We start from the raw sequence: 16778 nt of genomic DNA on the forward strand, positions 1-16778 counted from the left end.
AACAACAACAACAACAACAACAACAACAATAATTTATTTATACCCCGCCCATCGGGCTGGGTTTCCCCTGCCACTCAAAATATTAAAATACAATAATTCATCAAATATTAGAAGCTTCCCTAAACAGGGCTGCCTTCAGATGTCTTCTAAAAGTCTGATAGTTGTTTATTTCCATGACATCTGGTGGGAGGGCGTACCACAGGGTGGGTGTCACTACCGAGAAGGCCCTCTGCCTGGTTCCCTGTAGCCTCGCTTCTCTCAGTGAGGGAACCGCCAGAAGGCCCTTGGCGCTGGACCTCAGTGCCCGGGCTGGACGATGGGGGTGGAGACGCTCCTTCAGGTATACTGGGCTGAGGCTGTTTAGGGCTTTAAAGGTCATCGCCAACACTTTGAATTGTGCCCAGAAACATACTGGCAGCCAAGGTAGGTCTTTCAGGACTGGTGTTATGTGGTCTCGGCAGCCACACCCAGTCATCAGTAATTAGTTAAAGATGCTTGGAGTTGTTAAGAGGACCCTTTGTCCTCACAGAGCTGCAGTTCCCAGAGTTCCCTGGGACTGATTATTAAACCACTCTGGGAACTGTAGCTCTGTGAAGGGAATACAAGTCCCCTAACAACTCTCAGAACCTTGAACAAACTACAGCTCCCAATATTCTTTTGGGAGCAAGCCATGACTATTTAAAAATGATATCACCGTGCTTTGAATGTATAATGCAGGTGTCACATTCCTCTTCTTTGTCAGGATCGCATCCCTCCCCACTTACAAAGCATAAGAAGATTGGGGGGAGCACCAAATTGCTGGAGGGGAGTTCTGCTCCTTGCTTTCCAAAAACGACTTGAGTTACAAGTTATTCTTCTAAAGAGCAAGATATTTGAAAAGTTCACTTAGTGATGATAAAGCCTTTCTAGATTTCCCAGAGACCAGCATACAATATTCTAGTATCAGAGACAGTATGCTACTGAATGCCAGTTGCAACTGATCACAAGTGGGAGAGAACTGTTGCCCCTGCCCTGGTTTTAGGGTTGCGGGCGCGAATTATGGTTTTTTTTATTATTAATGAGAAACTACCAAATTCGCTCTTCTCGAACCAATGCACAAAGTGAAACATGAACTATCCTTCGAAATTTGCATTCCTCCACATTTTGCAATGCAGTTCTCTGACCAAGCAGTGTGTAAAGGTAAAGGGACCCCTGACCATTAGGTCCAGTCATGACCGATTCTGGGGTTGCGGCGCTCATCTCGCTTTATTGGCCGAGGGAGCCGGCATACAGCTTCCGGGTCATGTGGCCAGCATGAATAAGCCGCTTCTGGCGAACCAGAGCAGCGCACAGAAACACCGTTTACCTTCCCGCCAGAGCGGTACCTATTTATCTACTTGCACTTTGATGTGCTTTCGAACTGCTAGGTTGGCAGGAGCAGGGACCGAGCAACAGGAGCTCACCCCATTGTGGGGATTCGAACTGCCGATCTTCTGATTGGCAAGCCCTAGGCTCTGTGATTTAACCCACAGTGCCACCCGCATCCCAACATGTAGTGTGTACCAACATGCATATACAGTGGTACCTCGGTTTAAGAACAGCCCTGTTTACAAACTATTCGGTATAAGAACTCCACAAAACCGGAAGTAGTGTTCCAGTTAGCGAACTTTACCTTGGTCTACGAATGGAAGCCAAACGGTGGAATGGCACCAGTGGTGGGAGGCCTCATTAGGGAAAGCGCGCCTCTGTTTAAGAATGGCTTTGGTTTAAGAACAGACTTCCGGAATGGATTAAGTTTGTAAACCTAGGTACCACTGTACATACAAAAATGCCTAAGATTATGGAGAATTGCTTGCAGGAATGAATACAGACGTTGAAAGCATACAATGGTGTGTTCAACAGGAGGAACGCACGCTAAAATGCTGACAAATTTTAGTGAGGAACTTTGTGTTGCTTTTTAACTGCAATTTGCTGTGGAAATGTGAAGAACTGAATTTAAGATTGAAAAGTGAGAAACTGGAAGAAACTGAAATTAAAACATTTCTCCATCTCTACCTCCTTTTGGACTTCCCAGAGACATCTGCTTAGCTAGTTATGGGACACAATGTACTGAACTAGATAGACTTTTACTCTGATCTGGCAGGGCTCTTTTTATTTCTTTATATTTTATTCATTAAAAATAGGTATAAATCATGTAAAATATATCAAGGCAGAGCAGAAAATACCATAAAACAATACAAATGTTCTTAATGTTGTTGTTGTTGTTGTTTTTAATTCTACAAAAGATCCTGGACAGGAGATGTTTCTTCAATATATCCTTTTATTTGCATGCCTGAAGTGGTTCCAAAAACATCAGATGAACGATAATAAATATAACAGTTCAAAAAGCATAATAGGAACAATTACAAGTAGCCATATCAGTAGGTAAATAAATGAAAACTATTGATCAATCCATGAAACAAATAAAACTGACCTAATCCAACTGCTTAAAATAAATCAGGAGACAAAGCCTTTCACAGAAATAAAAATGCAATATCGATCGATTTAATAAATATCTGTACCGCCCTCTGACAATAAAACTCTTCCTAAGGCGGTTCACATAAAATTCAACCATCAATATGTCAGCCTTTGCAATTTTCCTGTGCGGAAGGTTTGAACAAGAGGCAGGTAGAACTCAAGGTGAGAAAATTAGTACCCAGGAAAAAAAGAAAGTTCAAAAATCATAGTTTAAAAGGCTCAAGTAAAGGAACTCAGAAGGTTCAAGGTGTTACAAAGCTGTTAGCTAATCCATGGTTTTATTGACCCTTGCCTAAAAAGACTGAGGAGATGTTCAAGGGCATGTCCTATAGACAGGGCATGTTCATAAACCCGCCCCACAAATTATATTTAAAAAAGACTAAAGAGGCCAAATATCTTACAATATAGGGCGAGGAATTCCTCCATGTAAGACCATCGGAATTTAAACTGTAAAATACAGAGTTATTCTGGCTATTTGATGTGACTAACTCTGGGATTGTACACTTTCAGTTGCGGGCAGAACCTGTGACCCTCCCAACGTTGTTGGACTCCAACTCCCATCAGCCTCAACCAGCATGGTCAGGGATGATGGGAACTGTGATCCCACAATAACTTGAATGCCACCGGTTTTCTGCATCTGCTTTGACTGTTCAATTGGCATCGGCACTTAATGCCTCCATTTCATATTAAAAGCTGACCTCTAGTGATACAACAAGTGGGGGGGTGTTTTTCGGCGCGAGGGCCACATTCCCTTCTGAGCAGCATTCTGGGGGCCACATGGCAGTGGTGGGCAGTGTGGTGGTCCTGTGGGTTACCCGAGAAGCGAGGTCCAAGTCCGGTCCGTGGTCAAAGGTGCAGCGTGGAGGCAGTCCGTAGTAGCTGAAGCTGGGTGCAGGGCAGGGAGTCGGGTGAAGTCAGGAAGAGGCTTGCAAGCAGGGAGCCAGGGTGGGTCAGGAGCTCAGGCAGGAAAGCAGGACAGGGTTCAGGCAGGAACTAGCAACCAACAATGTTGCTCCTGCAACTTGGGACTGGGGCTGGCCGGCTTTTATCTGCCCCGAGTCATAGGGCAGCCCCGATCCTCTGGTGACTCGCCTCTCCTGACCTGGAGGTGAGCACTCCTTCCTCCTGTGGGAACTTAGTTCCCTCCGCCTCTCTGCCCTGAGCCTCTGCAGCTCAGGAGAGGCTGGAGGGTTACCGAACCCAGAGGCAACCTCAGCTTCCTCTGGCGGGGCTGAGAGTGGGGCACCTGCAGGCAATGGGTCCGCCATCACCTCAGGAGCCAGAGCAGACTCAGCTGGTGCCTGCACCTGAGGGTCCAGCACAGGTGAGGGCCCTTCAGGCTCAGGCCCCAGCCCCAGCTCAGCTGGTTCTGGAGGCCGGGAATCCTGTGCAGGCTGAGATCCCTCAGGTTCAGCCTCCGAGTCCAAATCCCAGGCCATCACAGGCAGGGACAGAGAGAAATGTAAGACTGCTGAGGGGTGTGGCTTAGGGAGAGAGGGTGTGGCCAAAGAGGGGGGTGGCCTGGGGTGAGTCCCAAGGGCCAGCCAGAGACAGTGGCGTAGCGTGGGTTCTCAGCACCCGGGGCAAGGCAAGTAATTTGCGCCCCCTAACCCGTGGATTTTAGCACTCGAGTCTCTTCCGCGCGCCCCCAGATGTTGCGCCAGGTGCAGCAGGCCCCCCTGCACCCCCCACGCTACGCCACTGCTCCCACCACAAGTCTTCAGGACAGCCTTCCGAAGGCTGGCACGGGGAGAAGGTCTCTCCGCCCCACCGCCAGGCTTCGGAGCAGCCTTCCGAAGGCTGGTGCGGGGAGAAGGTCTCTCCGCCCCACCGCCAGGCTTCGGAGGAGGTCCGAGGACAGTGGGGTTCCTGCTTCCTCGAGGAGGGCCGGCCAAACGCGCCCCCCCAAATGTTGCGCCCGGTGCGGCCGGCACCCCTGGCACCCCCCACGCTACACCACTGGCCAGAGAGACCTGGGGACCAGGTTTGGCCCCCAAGTGTGAAGTCCTTCCCACCTTATGTAATAAAATAAGTTAGAGGGTCAACTGGTAAAGGCTGAATCCCAGACAGAAAGACAACACAAGCTTCTTTTCCTGTTCCTCATTAGAGAAGCACCTGAAACTGGAAAGAAAACACATCTTTAGCAAAAGCTAGCAGGGAGCCTGTGTACAAGCATTTGCATACAAGGCCAAACCGATCTGCACTCCCCAGAGGAAACCTGTGGTTCTCCACAATTAAGCTGAACGTAGTAGCTAGAAGCTGCTCTGCTCCCTTGAGCAACTTTCCTCCCACTTCTTCTCCTGTCTTCGAGGAGAGTAAGCAACTGTGGGGATTTCAGAGATGCTGGGTTAAGGGAAACAGGAAAGGGGGAAAAACAGGAAAGAATCTTGAGGCAGTCTAAAGAGTAACAAATTAATTATGGCATAAGCTTTCCGCAGATGCATGAAGTGAAATCCTGAACTGACAGGTTTACCTAGGTGTAAATGAGAGAGGTGAACGTAGTGGTTGGGATTAAATGGTAATGAAATGCAAAAAGTTTGTGACAATCCAATTATAGGAGTTATATGCAAAATAAGCACAGTGACCCTTCGCAGCAGCAGTAATTGGTGATGACATAATCGTCTTAGCATTGCTAAGTGAATCAACAGCTTTAATAGGACAAGAAACCATGGTCTCCATTCATCCCCCAAACAGGTATAACTGAACTTCTTGTTCAGTTGCAATACAGCAGCTTGATCACAATTTGGTAAATTCTAATTTGGTGTCTGGTTGTTTCTTTAAGCTATTGGATTTATATCTGGGCGTCAGGAGGAAGCATCAAAGCCCCAGTAAGAAACCTACTGTCAGTCCTTGCAGCTGTTTACCTCCTTGCTATCATTCTAAAACATTGGTATAAGCATGTAGTAGCAAACTCCCATAGTCCCCTGGGCTTTTGTGTCCCTTCACACTATTACTCAGGGTATTGGTGTGGCTGATAAAGGGAAGGAGAGGAAAATGTTGTGCTGGGTGAGGCTGATGGGAAGTGTAGTCCAATACATCTGAAGGAGACCAAGTTGGTGAAGAATAATAATAATAATAATAATAATAATAATAATAATAATAATAATAATAATAATAATAATAATTTATTATTTATACCCCACCCATCTGGCTGAGTTTCCCCAGCCATTCTGGGCAGCTTCCAATCAAGTATTAAAAACAATACAGCATTAAATATTAAATATTTCCCTAAACAGGGCTGCCTTCAGATGTCTTTTAAAGAGAAGATAGCTGCTTATTTCCTTCACATCTGAAGGGTGGGCGCCACTACCGAGAAGGCCCTCTGTCTGGTTCCCTGTAAAGGTGAAGGTTGTTTGGGGTTTTAATGACCAAATCAACACTGAATTGAGCCTGAAAACAAACTGGAAGCTGGTGGAGATCTTCCAACACTGGTTGAATATGCTCATGGCTCTTGGTCTTTTAACAAGCTGGTTTCTTGTGTTCTGCACCTGTTGAAGTTTCTGGGTGTTTTTCAAACTGAGGGTTCTTTGGAGCCAACCCTTGATAGCCCAAATCCTAAACATTCCTACTTGGAAGTAACTACCACAATGTTCAGTGGGACTTTCTTCCTTCTTAGTCGGCTGAGAGTTGCGGCATATGAATAGCCGTTATCTTCACTTAGAGCTATGTGGGCTTATGGCCAAGAATTCATTAGTGCTGTATTAACTAGAGATGAATTAAACTCTAAAGAATTTGTGCCTTTAAAAAGAAAAGAAAGGAAGAAAAATGCTCAACGGATAAAATTAGACCTTGGAATGAAACTCTGTTTGGGATAAGAACAGTTCAACCTCTTTTTATTTTTTATTTTTATAATGTCAGGATTTAGAACTGCTCTTTGAGTAATTCCCAGAGAGGTAGCTATGATAATCTGTTGCAGGGAAGGGTGGGTGGGAAGAGTCTTGTGGCATCTTAAAAGACTAAGGACTGTATCCAATGTCCATGTTCCATTGGCACTATGATTTAGGATTGTGCCAAGGAAATGTTAGCCACATGCCCTCCCCAAATCTGCTCTGGAGACTTGGTGGAAAACCCAGAGTGTAACTGGGAGAAACTGGGAGGGATGATAGAACTAACAGAATGACTGTCTTAAAACTACTTTGCATACAATCCTAATAAATTTACTATGGCATAAGCTTTCATGGAGCCAGAGTCCACTTCAGTAGATGCACCAAACTTCATGATGAAGAGGACTCTGGTTCACGAAACCTTGTGCCATAATAAATGTCTTCATTTTTGAGGTCTGTAAAGATGCTGGTGGGTGCCTGCCCTTGGGATCATGTTACACCGACCCTGCAAAAGTTGCGCTTGCTTCTGAGTACAGTTCAAAGTTTTGGGGATTACCTTTAAAGCCCTAGATGTCTTAAGTTCAGAATACCATAGGGATCACTTCCTCCCATACCATCCTGCCCATTCCTTAAAATCAGAAGCAGAAACCCTTCTCCATGTCCTGCAAAAGATGGAATCATGGCTGGGTGGGATTAGAGACAGGGCCTTTTTGGTGGCTGCATCCAGCTAATGGAGCAGCTTGCTCCATGATGTGTGGCTGGCTCCAGCAATCTTCTATTTTATGAAGCAGACAATGCTGGGGTTTTTTTTTTTTTACTTGCTCATATGATATTGTAATTTTTAGATGATTGTTGTAAGCTTCCTTGAGTGGTGCCACCCTAAATAAGAATATAGGATGCCACAACACTTTACTGGTATTGCTCAGAATAATTGTAATTTCTTCTTCTTCTTCTGAAGGCCAACCCCCCACCTGCCCTGCTTGCATGTTCCCACAAACTTGTATGTTCCTACAAACTTTGGATCCTGTAAATCAGAGATTGCTCTGCAGATGTTGTGGGACTCCTAGCTCCCATCTGCCTCAACCAGCATGGCTCTAAGCGGAGGAGAATGCAACATTCACACATGATACAGTCATTGATTTAAGCAAACATTTGCTCCACTGCTAGGGAGATGGTGTGGATCTGTTGTTTTGCCTACCCTGAGTGTCTTGAGGCTTCACAATTAGTCCTGGTTTATTTTTCTCAGGGGGGAGGGCCTGTCGTTAATTCCGGCGTTTGAGGATACACCTCTCAGATGCTCACAGAGCAATTATCATGATGCAGAGATTAACTCATTGGTGCTCTGAGGAAGGCTCAGTGCCATTTAATGGAATGTTAATTGGTCTAATGGGTTTAATGTCAACAAGATCTAATGAATGCTTCTCTAATGAGCCCATTGTTTTTCAAGCCTGTTTTCAAAATGTACTTTATTAATAATAATCAAAACCATTCTGTCATCTAAGGCATAAAACAACACCAAAGCTATGAAAACTTCAGTATTCTGTGGGAGGAGGGGAGGTCAAAAATAGCAGCCCCAAAATAGAAGATCCAACTCCCATTTTAAAAAAAGAAACATAATTCGCAAGTCATGTGAGGACCAGGCATGTCAGGAGAAGTTGCACTATAAGGCAGTGTTTCCCAACCACTGTTCCGCGGCACACTAGTGTGCCGCGAGATGTTGCCTGGTGTGCCGCGAGATGTTGCCTGGAGGGAGGCGGGCGAGTCGGGCGGCGAGAGGCGGGGCGGCGGTGGCGAGGAGAGGTCGCCCAGCGCGGGGCTCTCGCCGTCTGCCTGCCTGGCTGCCTGCGAGCTCGGCGGGCAGCGCCTCCGTCCGCAGCGCCCGCCTCGCGGCTCTCATTCCCTGCCCCTGCCAAAGCTCACCCAGCCAAGCCGCGCTCTCCTTCCTGCCTCGCTTTGCTGCCTCCTCCCCCCCCCAAAGCTTGGAGGTTCCCCGGCAAGGGGGAGGGAAAAAATTGAAACTTACACTTTCGTGCATCCCTCCCGGCGTGACGCTGCGCGCTGATGTCACGGGGCTGTAATGGTGGTGTGCCTCGAGATTTTTTTCATCAAACAAGTGTGCCTTTGCCCAAAAAAGGTTGGGAAACACTGCTATAAGGGATTTAAGGGGAGCCCTGCTAGCTCACTTCAGTCATGCCTAGTGCTGTTTGGGATTGGTAGGCTGGCAGGTGGGAAGCAGGTGGTGCTGTGGGTTAAACCACAGAGCTTAGGACTTGCCGATCAGAAGGTCGGCTCCCATTGCTCAGTCCCTGCTCCTGCCAACCTAGCAGTTCGAAAGCATGTCAAAGTGCAAGTAGATGAATAGGTACCGCTCCGGCGGGAAGGTAAACGGCATTTCCGTGCACTGCTCTGGTTTGCCAGAAGTGGCTTAGTCATGCTGGCCACATGACCCGGAAGCTGTAGCCGGCTCCCTCGGCCAATAAAGCAGAAGGTGGAGTCAGAGCCAATGGCAAGCAGGGTGTCATGGGCCAGAAGTTGGCTTCACCTGCTGAGCAGCAGCCGGAAAGAGCAGAAGGCGAAGTGACTCCACCTGCTGTTGATCCACCTTCTTGCTCCTGATGAGAACCAGCTGGCTCCAGCTTTCTTAAGCAGGGTTTCCAGGCTCCTTCAGTTGCTGGAAACAACATTTGTCCTTGTCCTGTGCTGCCAGCCACAGCAGAGCTCAGCGGAGGGAGAAGCCAGCCAGCCAGCCAAGTAGCAGGGGGGTACTTGCCTGGAAGCAGAGTCTATATACAAGGTCCAGTCCAGTCCTAAGGTCAGGAATATCTCAATTCACGTAGTCAGATCATCTGGGGGTCAAGAAAGCCGAAGTCCAAGGTCATGAGAAGCAAGAAGCAGCAAGGTCTGGTCAGTAAGTACAAACGTGCCACCCTCTAGACCAGTATTTCTCAACCTGTGGGTCCCCAGATGTTGCTGGACTACAACTCCCATCATTCCTAGCCAACATGACTGGTGGTCAGGGATGATGGGAGTTGTAGTCCAACAACATCTGGGGGGCAAACAGGTTGAGAACCGCTGCTCTAGACTGAGTGTAATTAAGAAGGCAGGCCTGCGGGGGCTGGCTGAGGGCAGGCTGAGGTTGGTGGTGCAGTGCCCCATTTTCCCAAATGGGCCAACCTCCACTAGATCACACCATAGGTCCATCTCATCCAGCATCCTTGTAGTTAGCCAACTAGATGCCCTCTGGGAAGCAAGGAATGAATGCCAGCCCTCTCTTGCTGCTTCCCTCCACAAGTGGTGTTCAGAGTCGTACTGCCTCTAACAAGGAGGGCTTATTTAGCCATCAAGCTTCCGGAGCCCTGAAGTCCACATCTGCCAGGGCTTGATCCTGCATTAGTTCTTTCTCCATCCATACATTGGTGCAGCTTGCTTCCCATTATCAGAACAGAAAAAGGTAAGCAGAATGCCGCCCATGAATCATGGTGCCACAGGGTAGCCAAATGTCCCAAAGAGCTGTTGGAGAACAGTCCTGTGTTTGAAGGAGTCTTCTGCTTGAAAGACTGCCTAGTCCAAATCCAGATTGAAGATCAAAAGCCCTTAGAAAGAAGCCAGGATGTAATAGCACCTGGACAAGGAGACTGAACAGGCATCAAGGTCATCTCATTAATGTCCACCAACAAATGTTGTCTCCATTCTGAACCTTTGCATTCAATGTGAAGGTGGATTGTGGATGTGTCTAGAATCCATCCCATGATCTGGAACCCTCTGTTACCAGAGTTCCTCATTCCTCACTTAAAATCCCCCTTCAAAGCTTAGTGCCAAATGCAAAAGGTCTGAAGTAGAGCTTATGTGCATGAGGACATTATGGGGCTGGGTCTTCACTTGAAGCCCACATGTGTTTGCCCTGAATGTATGAACATGCTCAGGTTCTGGGTTCATGACTGAGTCTGTGTGGAAATAAGGAACCTTTCACCACTTTTAACAAAAGAGGGCATAGAGCTACACCAGCTAAAATTAAACTTTGAGTCAGCAAGTGTAGATAATTTAACACGGAATCTTGAGGGAATAATCTGAAGAGTTTTGGTACCCTAGATATTAATTAGAACAGACCTTGGAAGCCAGCGAGAATTCTTCTTTGTTGATGAAAGACAATAAAGACCTGATATTTTATTCTGCCATCATTCTGCTGAAAAAGGATCAGAATGAGTAATTTGTGGGTCTCATCCAAATATTTTGGGATGTTTTTCAGTTGAACAAGCAAACTGATTTTGCTGAATAGCCTTGTGTTTGAGGTAGAACCACAGAATTGTAGAGTTGGGTAGGGACCCCAAGGATCATCTAGTCCAGCACCCAAACATGCAGGAATCTCTTCACATGGTCTCCCATCCAATTTGAAACCATACCAGACCCTGCTTAGCTTTACAAATGTGCTAGCAGTTTTATTGCTGCACCACTAGAGATCTGGCTCATGTGGTGTGAAAACTCAACCTGTAATCAAGACATCAAGTGTAGATTTATCTTTGGGAATGTTGAATTTGTTCTGATCCAGATGAGATGAAAAAATATTTGGTTTCTGTGTGAAAGAAGAGGAGTTTGGACTTGATACCCCACCTTTCACTCCCCTTAAGGAGTCTCAAAGGAGCTAACAATCTCCTTTCCCTTCCTCCCCCACAATAAACACTCTGTGAGGTGAGTGAGGCTGAGAGACTTCAAAGAAGTGTGACTAGCCCAAGGTCACCCAGCAGCTGCATGTGGAGGAGCGGAGACGCGAACCCGGTTCACTAGATTCCGAGTCCACTGCTCTTAACTACTACACCACACTGGCTCAATGAGAAACTAGCCTTCCCCTACCCCGGACATGAAAAGGGACATGGGTGGCACTGTGGTCTAAACCACTGAGCCTAGGGCTTGCCGATCAGAAGGTCGGTGGTTCGAATCCCCACGACTGGGTAAGCTCCCGTTGCTCAGTCCCTGCTCCTGCCAACCTAGCAATTCGAAAGCACGTCAAAGTGCAAGTAGATAAATAGGTACCGCTCTGGCGGAAAGGTAAACACTGTTTCCGTGTGCTGCTCTGGTTCTCCAGAAGTGGCTTAGTCATGCTGGCCACATGACCCGGAAGCTATACACCAGCTCCCTCGGCCAATAAAGCAAGATGAGCGTTTGTGACTGGACTTAACAGTCAGGGGTCCCTTTACCTTTACCTTTACCTTTGCCCTTGACATGAGTGTTCACTGTCAGGCCTTCGAACTAATGCATGGAGGTATGAGGAAGATGTTCTCCAGCGCATGACAACATCAGAGGCATTGCTGGACATGTTCTATGGGCACCATTCTATGAAGGCACCTCTTTGCGGGCATCCTCTCCCCATGCCATTCTGGCCATTTCAGACCCATCAGTGCAGCTCCATCTCTCTCTCTGTGTGTGTGTGTGTGTGTGTGTGGTTATGATGGAATGGTTGGCAGAGAATCGCTGAATAAATGTGTGCCTGCAGAAGAAATATTTTAAATTAAATTACATTTGGACTGTTACCTGTAGGCATGTCCTCATGCAGAGAGCATTTGCTGTTTTGAGTTTTGCATACCTTTCAAGGGTCAACTGCTCCTAAGAGCCACAAGCAGATGTTGACATTGTGCTTTCTTCTTCCTCTGATGTTTCATGATGGGTTAATTTGGTGTGGCTGAGAGTGGAGCACTCAGGACAGGTCTTTTAGGCAGATTTACAGGATTCCTACTCAGCAGAGAGAGCAGGAGGGCACTCAGACACAATTTATCATATTCGCCATACATGTTACGACACAAAGAGAGCCCCTTCAGACTCTTCAGTCATTACCTCACGGCACCACCGGTTGTCGGTTGTCTTCCTGAGCTTTTGGCATGTGTGTCGTGCTTCCTTCTGTCCTCTTCCTTCTGCGGTTCCTTAACCCAAGTTGAACTTTCTCCCACCAACAGGTTCTAGATGTGAATCAACCCCAGGATGCAACATGTCTCCCCAGCGCCAGCTCTGACAATGATGGCCACACAGACTGTGCCCCCTCCCCCTTATCAAGAAACCCAACAGGTGAGTGTGCTGTTAAACTCTTCCCCTCACCTCCTGCTGCCCCTTTAAAACATTCCAACAGCAACTTTTCAGCGGAGGAAAAGAGCAGAAAAAGTGGGGTGTGTCTCTCTCTCTGTGTGTACTGCGTGCATGCATTTATTTACATGTATATTTGTATCCTGCCATTCTGCTCTAAGCATAAGGCCTCCAAGATGCTGTCTTAATAAAATTAGTCACAGAAAAGGAGTACACACACACACACACACACACACACACACACACAAATGCACATTTCTGAATTCTTATTCCAGGTAAGGAAGAGGCATTATAACACATTCCAGAATGGCAAAAGCACTCAAGGGGTGTGTGGCCTAGTGAGAGATGGTATGGCCGATGGGAAAGGAGTGTGGCCTGGGAATCATAGAATCACAGAGTTGGAAGGGAGCACGAGCGTCATCTAGTCCAACTTCCTGTAATGCAGGAATGCTTTGCCCAACATGGGGCCCAAACCCGCAACCCTGAGATTAGGAGTCTCATGCTTTACTGATTGAGCTATTCCACTCATAGCATCCCCAGGACCTGATAGAGAGACCTTGAGGACTGGATGTAGGCTGTGGGACTCCTGTCTTAGGGTTGGCGGTGAGGCAGGAATAATTGCCTTCACTCTGATTGGATTTGGAACTGGGCATTGCATGGCATCACTTGGAGGCCGTTCAATGTGAGAGCAGGGCTTCCTGTAAGGGTTCCATGAGCCGGGAGGAAACCCAATGCCTACCACCAGCCACAATGCCTGAATAGACATTGCTTCTGGCTTCCCCCAGTTTTGCCAAAATGGCCACCTCCCAATTTTGCCACTTGCAAAGGGTTGGCAACTTTGTAGGAGGTTGGGATGGAATCAGACACTCAGCACTAGCATAAAATCTCTTTGTAACTCTATTACTGCCAAATGCCAAGTGAAACTGTACTAGGGAAAGAAGGAGGAGGTTATCATCTTGTGATTTGGAGCGAAGTCTATGTCAAGTATCGTCGCTCAGCGTCGAAGGAGTTCTGCTTTGCTTTTCTGGCTAGGTCTGCTGTTGTGAATGCCAATTGCCAAGTTCATCCAATAAAGGCAAAGTCCCTCCCCACCACCACCGCGAAATGGAGTGCTTAAGCACTCTTTAAACAACACTCCACTTTTTCAGGAGTGTTATGCTTATTCAGGAATTTCAGCAGGAGGAAATTCTCTTAATTTCAGAATGGTGCTTACCTATAAGGGTCCATGTCTGAATATAATAGTCCACCATCTTTTGTGTTTCTGTTCATAGCAGAGGGTGGTGAACAGATAAAAGGAAAACATGGCCCACACATTTATTATCTACTTACACAAGTGGATTAATAGATAGGAGTTTTAGAAACCTTTCAATTACTTGAGAAACCAAATCTCATTCACCTTTGCAAGGGCTTGTTCATCTCTGTCACTTCTAAGTGTGCATTAAAAATAATAATAACGTAGTTATATATTACATACGAGACTGCAAAAGGCAATAGTTCTTTCTGATATTTTCACACTCAAGAATATGCTGATGCAAAAGCTGGAGAATAAAAGATATAGAATGCTTGTAAATTATATAGAAAAGTTAAGTGCAACTTTAATCCAAAATAAGAATATTAAGATATAGGCAAAATTATTGAAATACAAAAACAAACTGACTTGATCAGGTGGGTCAGTGCCTGATCAACAACCTAATAGGACCAATAGATGACAATGAAATTTGTTGAAAGCTAAACATGTTTCAGCCCAACTGCTCTTCTTGTTAAAATGGTAAAATGGGGAGGGGGGAATTATATGTAACCTGGTCAGGGAGAATTCACCCAGTGGGTTAGTCTGCCTAGATGATGTGGTGAGTTAGCCAGCTTAGGGGATAAATTTTCAGGTTGTTAATATTCTAATGCAGTGCTTGAGTTTTCTATATTTTTTTAGAGGTTTTCTATATATTTTATCTTACTGAACTTTGTTTTTGATTTCAGTAAGTGAAGTGATATTCATAACCCCCATAAGACCATTGAAAATATTAGATTCTATCTCTCTGACATTAACCCGGAAGTAACTGCAAGGGCCACTGAGTTTTTGTCAATAGTATCTCTTAGAGTGGTGAATGGCGGGAAGAAACCTCAATGAACATCGCCATCATTGCATTTTTATATGGCTCTTGCTTTGTATATATAGTGGTACCTCGGGTTAAGTACTTAATTCGTTCCGGAGGTCCATTCTTAACCTGAAACTGTTCTTAACCTGAGGTACCACTTTAGCTAATGGGGCCTCCCGCTGCCACTGCGCCGCTGGAGCACAATTTCTGTTCTCACCCTGAAGCAAAGTTCTTAACCTGAAGCACTATTTCTGGGTTAGCGGAGTCTGTAACCTGAAGCATATGTAACCTGAAGCGTATGTAACCCGAGGTACCACTGTATTTTAAAAACTTGTATATATTTTTAAAATGTATATATCGATGTCTTATGATGGCTATATTTGTAATGCCTAATAAAAATTTGGCGAAAGAAGGAAGACCATTAAGCAGCAGTGTAGCAGAGGAAGGATGCAATGGGATCACAGCTCCAGGTCTTCCTTTTTTCTTCAGAACAGGTAGCAATAGCATTATTTGCTAGAGTACCTGAGCTCATGGTGGTATACACAGGTGTGGGCATTTCACTTCTCCCTCCTAATAAGAGCCTTGCGGTGTGGGCTATGCTCAGATAATGCCTGGCCACAGATTACCCACTAAACATCAGAGATGTGAACCCAGGTCTCACCCAGCCAAAGTCTGGCATGCTGACAGCTGCATCACCCTTTGCTTTGCTAACCTACTGGATCCTACTAAAATGGCTATTTGTTGTTTGTTGTTGTGTGTGTGTGTGTGTGTGTGTGTGAGAGAGAGAGAGAGAGAGAGAGAGAGAGAGAGAGAGAGAGAGGGTGCAATGCCAGATTTACATATAAGCTAAACCAGCTGTAGCTTAGGGCCCCACTCTCTTGGGGTGCCCCCCAAAATATACTTCTTCTTAATTGTTTTTCACTATTAATATAGTTCTTGTTAATTGTATTTCAGTTCAACCTTTACTTTGATAAAATACATATTTTGTTATGTGCAAATGGCTTTAGATAACTATTAGGTCCATAACTTACCATATAGCATATATTCAACACAAAAGGAGCAACAATTTGTTGTTGACAAAGGACAGCTGAACATATAAAGGGCCCCATTACCTTCAGTAGCTGAAGCCCTCATCAAAGCTAAATCTGGCCCTGAGCAGGCACCATATATAAATTTATATACAAAGTAGATGAACAGCTGCCTGAAAGTTTTGGGCTCTTCTTGGGGCAGCAGTAGACCTTGGGGTCTCAAATTTCAGGGGTGCCCTGTGTAACACCAAAATTCAGTGCCCTCCACCTCTTGCACTCCTTTCTAAGTCATAGTTGTGCCGTACCCCACTGCGCCCCCGAGGCTCCATGCCCAGTGCAACCAAACCAATTGTGCTCCCCTAAATCCGCCTCTGCCGGGGGGGTGACTGTGAATTCCTCCTGAGGGTTTGCCTATAGGGGCTTTCATGAGAAGATCCTGCACATCAAAATGGGTTAAGGTAAAGGGTAAAGGGGCCCCTGACCATTAGGTCCAGTCGTGGCCGACTCTGGGGTTGCGGCACTCATCTCGCTTTATTGGCCGAGGGAGCCGGCGTACAGCTTCCGGGTCATGTGGCCAGCATGACTAAGCTGCTTCTGGTAAACCAGAGCAGCGCATGGAAACACCATTTACCTTCCGCCAGAGCAGTACCTATTTATCTACTTGCACTTTGACGTGCTTTCAAACTGCTAGGTTGGCAGGAGCAGGGACTGAGCAATGGGAGCTCACCCCGTCGCGGGGATTCAAACCACCGACCTTCTGATCGGCAAGTCCTAGGCTCTGTGCTTTAACCCACAGCACCACCATGAAGTAAAATTGAGTCTACCCGCTTCTTCTGATAAGGGGAACCCAGTTGGGACACAAGGGGTCACTGAGCATGTGCTGCAACATGCCTCTCTCCTCTCTATTCCATGCAGAATATGGCTTTGCCACCGCTGCTGCCCAGAACACACACATTCTCTCCCCCCCCCCCATTTTGATCCAGGTCTGTCCTTTGGAATTTTCCCATCCCTAAATTTTTGCAATATAATACTCTGCCCGAAACACAAATCAAAATGAGTTAGAAATAAATGTGATAGGATGCATAAAGCCCAAGCTAGCTGCCCTCCCCAAGGAAAACTAGGGTATTTAAATAGTATCTTTGTGATCAGGTGCATATTTTAATACACTTTTTGTACGTTCTTTAAATTACTGATTTATGTGGAAATAGAACAAAACAAACTTATGAATGAATACATGTGAAACTGACATGACTTGAAATAGACTGATC

At 46.2% G+C, this 16778-nt stretch overlaps 1 protein-coding gene across 8 annotated transcripts in view; it reads left to right on the forward strand.

Moving 5' to 3' along the window:
• The window catches only part of PKNOX2 (PBX/knotted 1 homeobox 2), a 456445-nt gene that overhangs the window by 293063 nt on the left and 146604 nt on the right, over positions 1-16778 (forward strand). For all 8 annotated transcript variants that reach the window (XM_082200515.1, XM_082200522.1, XM_082200517.1 and 5 more), the window contains one exon: positions 12266-12374. In XM_082200515.1, coding sequence (XP_082056641.1) covers positions 12291-12374 — 84 coding nt within the window. In that variant the 5' untranslated portion in view covers positions 12266-12290. The remainder of the gene's footprint in view (positions 1-12265; positions 12375-16778) is intronic.

Source organism: Podarcis vaucheri (genome assembly GCF_965113315.1).
Source record: "Podarcis vaucheri genome assembly, chromosome: 15".
Classification (NCBI taxonomy): Eukaryota; Metazoa; Chordata; class Lepidosauria; order Squamata; family Lacertidae; genus Podarcis; species Podarcis vaucheri.